The sequence below is a fragment of the Parasteatoda tepidariorum genome, chromosome 3, assembly GCF_982258835.1.
Source record: "Parasteatoda tepidariorum strain Cologne lab strain chromosome 3, Ptep-v5.0, whole genome shotgun sequence".
NCBI classification, from domain to species: Eukaryota; Metazoa; Arthropoda; class Arachnida; order Araneae; family Theridiidae; genus Parasteatoda; species Parasteatoda tepidariorum.
This window is the reverse complement of record NC_141757.1, coordinates 79,032,322-79,043,868: the sequence shown is the minus strand read 5'-3', so window position 1 is coordinate 79,043,868 and position 11,547 is coordinate 79,032,322. Positions and strand designations below refer to the sequence as shown.

Sequence of the window (11,547 nt, the reverse complement as noted above, 5' to 3'; positions counted from 1 at the left end):
TGACATTTAAAAGTTTATTTTATGAGAAAGACAAAAACAAATTTTTTTAAAATATGTACAGGATTAGATCCATTTTATTATTTAACATAAATCAACTTTATTTTCCTCTTTTATAAGATCCTTTGCCACGTGATGCTTTTCCTTTTTTCGCAGAACCATTTTCTTCAGCCTATAAAATAATATCTCAACAATAAATAACAATAGCAGCAATGAATATATAAATTGAGAGGAAGAGGACACATTTAAAATTATTTAATATAATATTGAAACTTTCAGCAAGTCAAAGTTTAAAATGTAGCTAATTGGCCCAAATTTGTATGTAAATAAAGCTAGCAACTATTACTTTTGGGCAACTGCCATTATATGTAAAAATTAACATAGCTATGGTACATAAAACACGGTTGCCACTCAAATCTGGAAAAAAAATTCACTCTGTTTTCCCTCTACAAATTATAAGCAATATATTAAGAGGAAACAACAAATTCTGTGCTCTTGTGTGAGCAATATTGGGCTAACTATATTTATTAGTTTCAATTGCTGGAAAAACAGCTGAACATACTTATATAATGCCACAGTAAATGAAATAGTTTAGTATAGATGAAATATCATAGTTAAATATCCCATAGATTACGCTTTGAGTGGTCTCGATATTTTAAAAGAAAAAAAAATCGAAATTCCCCGCATTTTCCCTGTTAGTGAAGGTGATTTTTAAATTCCCTGTATTTTCCAGGTTTTCCCTGTGAAGTGGCAACACTGTAAAAGGTACAAAAGGTCAACACAACAATAGATACTGTAGCATAACTCCTATATTCATTCCTTTACTCAAAAAGGCTTCACTATTTCTCAAATTTTTTTTTAATGCCAGTATTTTTGGTGAATTATTCCTTAATTTTACAGAACAGTAGAACTATACTAGTGCATCTTTTCTGCTTTTTATTTTTTATTTTTTTTCATTGACTGATAGTTTATTTTAAGTATATTGCTAAAGATTATGTCATTTGTATTTTTGACGAAGTATGATCATATATATATATATATATATATATATATATATATATATATGTGTGTGTGTGTATGCATGCATGTGAGTGTATATATGATACTGATGAGACCCTAGTAAGTATTTGCAGAACCCCAAGAGACACGAGGTGGTCATTTCATGTCAATTTAGTTTTTACGAATGTAAAATTTTTAGATTCATATCTATGAGAGTTTATTCATAGAATATTACAGAAACATTAAATATTCCTTATTTTAAATTACAAACATAGATAATGGCATACCTTTCGTTTTACAGGATTATTCTTTGGGATTACAGTAAAGAAACTATCTAATCTTCCTTGTGTACTTCCGTGACGACCTTTCATTAGCTTTTTAACACCATTTTTTACCCTGTCTTCACTAAGAGAGGAAATTAGTTTTAAATTAGCATCGCTTACAAACAAAACATTATAATTTGTGATATATTACATAAAATTTTATTTAATGTAATATTTTTAATGAAATTTTGACAGAATGCATATTAAGTGACAAATTTTATACCATAGTTAATATAATTACAATACATTAATCCTTTTAACTCACCTAAAATTTTTTTCCCCACACAAAAATTTGATGAGACCTTCCTCATCTGGATCATTCCATTTCAACTATAATTAAATAGTATTTGATATTTAAAAATTTATACAATAAAAATAGATAGTTAATTAGAAATTAAAAGATCAATTAAAAATAATTGGAAAAAAATTAAAGAAAAAAACATGTTTTTAATAAATTAATGTAGCAATAAAAATGTATTAAGATTAAAAAAGAATATGTATTAATATAAAAATATCTACAGAATTTTTAAATAAACATTTATTTACCTCAACATTTTCACCATCAGTAACTTCAGGTTTTTTAAACAATTCTCTGGCCTCTTTATAATACCAATCCTCTGGAATTTTATACTTCTGTAAGCATGAAAAAATATTACTTTAGTTTTGAATTATACAAATTATAAAAAAAATATCTACACATAGTAAAATAAATAAATCAAGATAACCTAATTAGGTTCTGAAAAATACCTTAGAATCTAATTTTTCAATGATTTTCTCAATGCATCGATAATTCTTGATATATTCATATGCTTTCTTTGGTCCAATGCCTTTGATACTTTCACAATAGTCACATCCCAGAAGTATACAGAGATCAATAAACTAAAATAACAAATTTAAAAATTTTACGGAAAAAAAGCAAATAAACTATTTTATGCTTTCAGCTTCACTTATAAAAATAGTTAAAACTAAAAAAAATGTAGCACAATCAATATTTTAATGAAAGAAATAAAAAAAATATCTATTTTCTACATAAAATAATTAAAAATCGATACTCTGCTAACTTTTAATGGAATGACCAGATTTTCATGGATAAAGGTACAAATTTAATGGTTGAATGGGCAAAACATAAATAAGCTCATTATAAAAAACATACCTTTTCCAAACTTATTCAAGACAGTGGCTACTCCTATTTAATGGTAACTCATTCATACTTTTTAAATATAGACAAATATGAATGCTTGAAAAAATGTTTGAGATGTGTATAATAAATACTGTTCCATCACAGTTTTAGTGACATTTCGCCATTTGGTAGAAAAGAGCAGTTTTGCCATGAATCTTCAATGGCTGATTATTTCATTAACTAATTTTAAAAATCTTTTAAACTTAAAGAAATGTATTATTTTTGAAATCATCAGGAATAATATTAATTTAAGCTCCAAGCAATTATAAATTTAAAAAATAATTCATTGTATGTGTATACATATATCTTTAACTAATGGTTCTTAAGCTTTTAGTCTTTATACTAATAATAATATTAATACTAATAAATATTACTATAGTAAACTATAAACAATATTAATCTTATAAGAATAGGATATCTAATTATGTGTAAAATAGCGATGAGATAGATTAAGAATTGCTTGTGATGAAGTTCTTATGCCAAAATACTTTCAAACTTCATATTTATCTTATCATTTAAACTTCTACTTTAAGTTTTCTTTCCTTTTCCAAGCAACAATATAACTTTTTTTTTTGTTTAGTCCTCAAAGGTAGAGCTGAATTCTGCTAATTTTTTAATTTTCTTTTTATAAATATTAAATAATTTGGAATTTAAGTTAAGGCAACAAGTCCAGAAACTAAGCTCTGGTTTAGTAGAATGAAATAATCATAGAAGCGAGCGAATAAAGGATTATGACAATTGAAAAAGAAAAAGGTCACATTAAAAAAAAGTTGTTATTGCTGATATAGTGATCGTAGAAACTTAACTAACAAATTATAATGCCATAAAAAAGTATGAGATGGACATTACCAATAACTCAAAAATTTTTGTATGGGGCATAACCTTTACCTTGAGGTTATACAACCTCTGTTTACTTTAATAAGATAATGCCTTTTGGAGGATTACTATCAACTGTACATTTTAGATTTTTTACTTTATTAACAAACATACATAAATAAAAGCAATTAAGCGTAGAACATAAATATATAGAAGTTACAGCATTTGTCAAAACTTCTATGACATTTTGGCAATTATTATTATTATTTTTTTTGGAAAGATGTTCACAAACTATCTGAACATTTAACAATGGCTGGAATAGTCATTTTGTCTAAACTTATTGTTTGAATTAGCAAGAATCTAGTGACCATTTTGTCACAACATTTTTTTCTTTGAAGTAGAATCTTATTGAGACAAAAAGTTTAGCAATTTTATTCTAAATAAAGGTTACTACCTTTTATTACAAAATCTAAACCTGAAGGACATGTTTATAGTTCTTTATCTTTCAAAAAAAAAACTATTTTCAAATAAACAATTTTTTATCTTAAAATCCATAAACTTTTCTCATTTTACTATGGAAGCAATAGGATAATGCTATTTTCTCTGCTTCAGGCTTTGCATAAACCAAAAATAACAGTCAAATTTGATTTTAAAAAAAGTTAAACAAAGAATAAGAAATTAATTTCAATTTGACGATCAATTTAACCAATGCTTCAAAAATGTGAAATGTTCCATTCTAAGAAGGGGGGGGGGAACATTAGCTACATAAGATTGTTGCTTCGTTCAATTAATCTACAATGTTTTCAATTAGTGCAATATATTGTAATGCAAAACCTAGTTTACATATATCTAACACACGACCACAAGCAAGAAAAGAAAAAAAATTCTTTGAGCGTATTTCAATTAAAATGTGCCGAAAATGGATAAAAAAAATTTTTATAACATTATCATTGAGATACCTCATCATGATTTAAGCCAGTTTCTTCTAAAATATGATTTAGGTGAAATTCTTTAATGGGCATTTTCCTAAAATAAAAAAAAGATATGCAATAAACAATAATAAAAAAACATAAACCAAACAAATTTTGTTAATGGTTGACTATTTCAATAAAAACTATTGAAGAAGATACACAAAGGTGCCAATCTGCAATCTATTTTTAAAAAATTTCCTAACTCTGGAGTCTGAACTAGAATATGTACAACTTGAGAAAAAATCAGCAGCAACATTTCTGAATTCATATTAATTATTTCTATGACTGTATTAAAAATAATGCAATATAACATGCAAAATTGTATACAAACTAACATAAGGTCTATAAAGATTTCTAATAAAACTGAAAACTCACCTTGCCTCACTAAAAGTCATATGCCTAAGAAGAACATTAGAGCCAAAAGTTAAGGCATCCATATCTTCAGTAGCCGTTGCATACACTTTGCCTGCCTTTACAAGAGCTGCACATTGTGCTTCAGCTTCACAAGGGGCCTATTTAAATTTAGGTTAAATATAATTAACCAAGTTATAGAAGGAAATAATTTTTAATAAAACTATTTGCAATTAAATATTAAATTGTGATGAAATAAATCATTAGCTACTGATAATAATGCACATGTATAGAGGAAGTAAGCAAAAACTTTCATCATCAGATTTCATTAATCTCAAGCAATTTTTTTTCTTCAAATTTAAAATATAAAGAAATTAATATCGAGAATTGGAGGTTTTGTAGTTTTTAAATAATTGGGTTATTTTAGAAAGCAGAATTGATGATAATATTTTTCCTTTTACAATTTATATAATTTTGTAAATAATTCAGTTATAGCATCTTTCTGTATCATTTCCATTTTTACTGGTAAAGACTATATAAGAAAAAATACATTAATTAATAAATTCCTACTAAATTTATAGCATTAATAACTTTAAATACGACATTTATCTCCCTCCGAGATATTAAATACATAATTGATGAAAAACTGCATATAAAGACATCAAACTTATATAATTTCTTTTTATTTATTTACGTTTTCTAATTGTGTTATGAAATATCTACGCTTTATTATTTTAAAAATAAATTCATGAATAAAAACTACTATTAGATATTTCATACATATTTGATATATATGAAAATATATTTAATTTCTTTTTCTCAAGCATTTTCTTTACTTCTTAACAGAATGGTTGAATTAAGTTTAATAACAAATTTTTACTTAACATTTAAAATTATACAAGCTAATATTATCTAATGAAGTATAAGCAATATATGCCCCTTACATGCTTTCTTTACTTTAAAAAAAAATGAAAAGCTATAATTATACTCTGCACTTTTGCCATTTAAAGGTAGAAAAAATTAATCTACATAAAAACCAAAAATATCTAACAACAACATAAATGGAAGCGGTCAATTTTAAAAGGGAATATGTAAAATTTTTACGAAAATAAGTCTTTCGTTGGTTTTGGAATATCAATCACCGATTATCAAATATTGAAAAATTTTCTGGACTGTCAAAAGAGAATCCAAAAATTTAAAAGTAATTAAAACAATCCTTCCGCAATTCGCACAGTTTTTCTCGAAAGTGCATATTTTGTAACATACCCCTTCTTTACATTGACCGTTTCAATTTATCTCTTTGTTTAATATATATATGGTATTGATTGGAAATATATAAGGATAACGTCATCTAAAAAAATAATAATGATGGTAATAAATCATACCCTCCTTTACAAGTTAAACATTGTGGCTATGAACCAAAAGTGCTCAATGAACACAATTTACTTGTTCGAATAAATAGATGGTCAACTTATATGAATAAGTAGACCACTAAAACAATGCACGATCAGTGGTAAACTTACACACGTTTCACTATGTAAGTAATAAAAAATATAATAACCTTGTACAGTAACAAAATATTATTGAATTGTAGCAAGAATATAAAAAAAGACCAATATAAACATGAAAAAGAAAATGAACATGATTGCAAAATCATAAAATATGTGAATTCCGATTAATATCTTTTTAAAACAAATCAAAATTAATAAACAGACATTTTGATTAGCTTACTTCAACATAGGGGATTCCCATTAGCCTTAATAACTCTTTGCATTCATCATTATGCTGCCTTGTAACTTTAACCAACCTTCTAGTGAACTTATTAATGTCTTCAGCAACACCTATATGAAGAATTCACTATTAGTAGCTACTACTACTAACTATATGAAATATGCATAAAAAATAAAGGAAGGAGCAGTAGAGATATATAATAAACCTTCTTCTTCAGCTTTTTCTAAATTCTTTTGTGCTTCTTCTCTCCTTTCTTGACGTTTTTCAAGCTGGAAACATAAATTAAAACATTTGGCAAAAACTTCCTCAATAATCAAAATGGGGTGTCAAAATTTTAATTATAATAGAATTTTTACCTCAGATGATTTCATTTGAGGAGGTTTTCCATCAAAAACATAAACAGGTTTAATGCCATTATCAACCATACGAATGGTACGATAGAACAACCCAACCAGATGGCTAGAAACATAATAAATATAAATGAATTTACTTAGTCAAATAAAACACAAAGTCTAATTCCCACAGCAAAAATATCATTGATATTTATACATAATGTAAGTATATTATTAAGCTTTTAAAATCAAATGATTAACTTTGAAGCTAACTAGATCTAAAATTGAAAATTATTGCAAAAAATTTATTTTATTTGTTCCATATTCTTCAATACTCTTTTTTGTCGAAATGAACAAAAATTATATAGATATTTTATTTCTTTAACATTAAATTACACTACTATTATACAATATGACCTTAATATTAAAATGCTGGTCAAAATGATTGTAAATCAAACTTATTAAACCAATAATTAAATTATAATGTAATATTAACTACCACTTTAAAATAAATTCTATAGTTGATATGAAAAATTTGATGCAATTGATGGGTATAAAATGTTGTAATTTTTAAACTTTTCAGTTCTAAGAATAATATAGAAATTTTAGTCTTCAGAACGCAATTTGTTGGCAGTTTTATTTATCGCAATAATTATTATTCAAATTTAAAGTAACTTTCAATCCCATCATAGAGAATATGATTTTTGTTTAAATTAATTTTGTGCTTTTTTATACATAACAAAATTTAACTAAATGAGTATTATCTTATACATTACATATATACTGATACATAACATTACATATCATTTGTGTGGGACATATATAAAAACACAGTATTATTAAAAACTAAGTCAATTCTGATCTGTAACAAAAAGTATTATCTTTGTATGAATAAGCATTATCTTCATACATTACATATATATTGATACATAACACATATCATTTATGTGGGAGATATCAAAACACAGTATTGTAGTATTAAAAAAAGATTATTCACATAACTAAAAAAATAAATCAAATTCTAAATTAAACACAAACCCTGAGGCAGAATCGTGGCGGCCCGGAGACACTGTAGCAGAACATTACCAAGTTCTTACAGAAAAATTTTTCCTTTAGGAAGTAAAAAATTTTGGTTTTCTTTTCTGCAGAAATTTTCATTCTATTTTCTCCCCTGTAATTATTACTATTGATTTCGACATAGTTTTTAAAATCTGATATTTTTAATACGATATTATTTATAACAAAAACTGAATCTTGAAATGAAAACACACATTTAGTAACCCCTTTTTGAAGAGGTTTGGTAGTTACTGCTACAGATTTCAAGATTTTGTAATTATTTTCTTTTAATATGATGATATACAAAATGCGATAAGGGAAATAATTAATGTGTTTCACCCCGACAAAACGCAACAATATCGGCCATGACATTAGAATTTAAAAAAAAAAAATTATATATTCAAATAAAAAAGTTACATTATTTTATTTTAACCGAAAAGTTATTGAAAAGTGTCAATTTTTTTCAAGTTAATGCTTCTGTTACTTTAAATTAGTATCATGTATATTTGTTATTTTTGAAAGAATCTGGCAGAAATATATTAGTATTTAAGAGGTATGTCACAGAAAACCCTAAAAATTCTGTCACAGGGAACACAAACATCTTTTATAAAGGAATATTTTTGTATCAATACCTCTTTGCATGAACAACAACTTACAAGAAGCCAAAAGGATTTTATACGCGCAGAGATTGTAAAAAAAATTTCTAAAGGTTAGGCTAAGGGTCATTACAAGTTATATATATACCGTTCGAGAGTTCATGTCAGCTATTTTTTCTTCTTTTTTGTCACTTATGTACAACTGCCTGGCATAGGCACTGATATAGAAATCTCTATGTATGGTTAAGTAACAATTTCTTTAACATTTTTCTCAAACATAATAAGCAAAAAAACCAATATGAAACGAGAAATTTCATTGATTCATGCTCCAATATGCAATACTTAATAAATAAGATTTTTTATTTTATTTAGAGATACATCACTGGAAATTTCATGTATTTGACCACTAAACTAACAATAAGTGACTTATGATATATTGATAAAATTCTCACAAAATATACTCAGCTGAATTCTTTATAAACAATAACTAAACTTTTCATTCCTTAAAGTTTAACAAAACATAATTTTTAATTAATACAATACTAAGAATAGAATGATAAGTATAAAATAAGTTATAAGTTTAAATAAGTTATAGTTAAAATAAGAATAATAAGTTTAAAACTGACCTAGTAGTTTCTCCTTCACTATTTGTTAACATATTCGCTTCTTGGCGAACAGCTATCAAAAACTGATAAATACTCATTGATGCATCCACAGCAATTTTTCGCCCTATAAAACATGCAATGAAAAATATAAAACAAAAATTGTATATGATAATACTTGAAAATTTTAAAAAGAATTTAAAATTCTATGTATATACTTCGTTGAGATTTTGAAAAGTTAATGTATAAAAAATAAAATTAATTCACGAAAATTACATGAACACAAAATTTAGTTAATAAAGCTTGTACTTAAAATCTAAGTAAAAATATTTACCAAAATAATTTTTTATCTCATTTTCTTTCATTGATGTGGGCGCACAATCTGCTATTAATTTAGCTAACCCCTGAATACCCATCCTTTAATTATAATAAATATCTATAAGCTTAAATAGAACTAAAATTTAACTTTCAAATGACAGCCCGAAAAAAATTAAAATTTAGTAAACAAAATTTATGGCGGGAAGATATCCAATACAGTTACAGTGAAGTTTGAAAATGGCTTCATTTGTATCTGCTTGTGTTGATTATTTTTAGTGAATACCTACGCAGCCGAAAACGCATATGCGATTAGTTGGATACAGATACGAAAAACTCAACATCAAAATTGGCGATCAAAATGGTGTAGAATAGAACTTTTCGTAATTTATTGTATAATTAAAACATCGCCTGCATTAATAAATTAACACATTTATAATGAACTCATTCATATTGACGAAGCGGGGGTGCCATCCCCTCTGCAGAGGATCAAAATTGTGATGGCATGTCTTCGGATCATCCTCAGGGATGTTTCCCTGACCGTCGCCAATAGCCCATTGTGCAGCTCTAGTGCGACGCAAATGAACAACAACAACAACATTCATATTGAGTCCCACTACGAGAAAATCTGATTATTTAAGGAAAAGTTATTTAGGGTGCTCACATTTTCACATGTGCTCACATTTTGCTTCGTGTTATGGCGCACAACTGCATCCCGCAGTGGACTGATCGTTAAGACACGGTTCCCAGCAGATCACCGAAGTCAAGCATCACTGGCTACGGTCAGTGTGCGGGTGGGTGACCACTTGGATCAGCCTGCGTAGGGACCGAGGGTGTGCGGTATGGGTCCTCGTTAAACTGTTCTACCGTAAAGTGCTCGACTTCGCGTGCAGGTCGTCGGGCTACCAAAGCGGGGATGCCATTCCCTCTGCAGAGGATCAAAATTGCGATGGCATGTCTTCGGATCACCCTCAGGGATGTTTCTCAGACCGTCGCCAATAGCCCATTGTGCAGCTCTAGTGCGACGTAAATGAACAACAACAACAAATTCATGTTAAAAAATATTGAATTTATCAGCTGCATTTTTTTAAATTATTTTCATGATTAAATTTTTAATTGACAAAATTAACTTTGACAAAAAAAAAAAAAATTTACATAAGCATTATTTTTGACGTAGATAACGCCTCTTTGGTTAAAGTCTTTGATCTTAATTAATTAATTAGTTAAATCTTTTGGTTGAAAAAAGGTTGCTGAAAGTTAACTAATTTAGCAAGCTGACAATTCCTAATTTTTATTTAATAACTTTTATGTTAATAACTTCACATTTTAATAATTTTTTATTTTAATAAATATATATTTTAGTAACTTTTTAAATTACTTTAATAGTCCCGCATTCTTAATTCGTATGTTTTCTTTAAATTAAAAGCATAGGAAACAGACAAGAAAATAGTTTTAATATTGAATAGTGCAGTGCACTGTTAAAATGAAAATTATTAACCAGTTTCAGTTAAATATATTAAATTTTTTGTGATTAAAATAATTTTTATACATGCATTAACTTGATATATTAAAACACTTATAATCTATCTTTAAAATCCTAATTGAAAACAATATAAAACTTCTCAAAATAATATAACCTTATTTATACATTTAAAAGAAAATAAAAACAATTAAAAATACTATAAATTAATGGTTAATTTACTTTAATTATTTAAAAATTGGTCCATATCTGCATAATTGGATGGAAGCATTTATTTTTTAAATTAAACTGATTTATTTATTAGAGTAAGGAAGGACAACTTTTCGAATTGATTACAATTAAATTTCTTTGTACTCTGTCCCTTATTACAATCATTTGAAAATATTTTGCGTTTAAACTCTCACCGCGCTGTGGTCAGACTGACAAGCAATCAACAATCATTTTGATCCAGCCAACAGATCATGCAAACAAAATAGAAATAAATAAAACTGATATTTTTTCGTTAAGCTGCTTCTCTGACTATTTGTGAATTTACAATTAAATTAGAGTTCAATACAGCCCAATATAAAAGCATTTTGTGCCTTATAAAGTTGTCTATCACTTATACGAAACTCGCTTTCAGTTGTTAATTTAAACAGGAATGAAATCAAAGTGAAATATATTGCTTCAGTTATGAAATTAATTTATTATTAATTCAAGACTTCAGTTTAACTGTACATATTAAATGTATTGAATGTTGTGGATTGATTGTAATTATTATAAATAATAATGTAAATTAAAACTTTAAACTCTAAGTTT

At 26.6% G+C, this 11,547-nt stretch overlaps 1 protein-coding gene across 2 annotated transcripts; it reads right to left on the bottom strand.

Moving 5' to 3' along the window:
* Nucleotides 1-9,729, bottom strand: Fen1 (Flap structure-specific endonuclease 1). 2 transcript variants are annotated; one of them, XM_043038879.3, is made up of 12 exons: nucleotides 9,289-9,729; nucleotides 8,979-9,081; nucleotides 6,725-6,827; nucleotides 6,574-6,637; nucleotides 6,369-6,478; nucleotides 4,662-4,798; nucleotides 4,275-4,341; nucleotides 2,067-2,198; nucleotides 1,866-1,952; nucleotides 1,585-1,649; nucleotides 1,284-1,401; nucleotides 1-183 (listed from the first exon to the last, which is right to left on the bottom strand). In XM_043038879.3, exons 1-12 carry the CDS (start codon nucleotides 9,368-9,370, stop codon nucleotides 82-84), a joined length of 1,170 nt encoding a protein of 389 aa, XP_042894813.2. In that variant the 5' UTR covers nucleotides 9,371-9,729; the 3' UTR covers nucleotides 1-81. The 2 variants fall into 2 exon arrangements, with proteins under 2 accessions (XP_042894813.2, XP_015919660.1); XM_016064174.4 differs by having other exon boundaries at nucleotides 1-169.
* Between the last annotated feature and the right edge of the window lie 1,818 nt (nucleotides 9,730-11,547).

Coding starts and splice junctions, on each gene's coding strand:
- Fen1 (XM_043038879.3), bottom strand. CDS start 9,370: ATGGGTATTCAGGGGTTAGCTAAATTAATAGCAGATTGTGCGCCCACA. Junction 9,082..9,288: donor TGAGATAAAAAATTATTTTG/GTAAATATTTTT, acceptor CATGTTTTATAG/GGCGAAAAATTGCTGTGGAT. Junction 1,953..2,066: donor TTGAAAAATTAGATTCTAAG/GTATTTTTCAGA, acceptor TCATGCTTACAG/AAGTATAAAATTCCAGAGGA.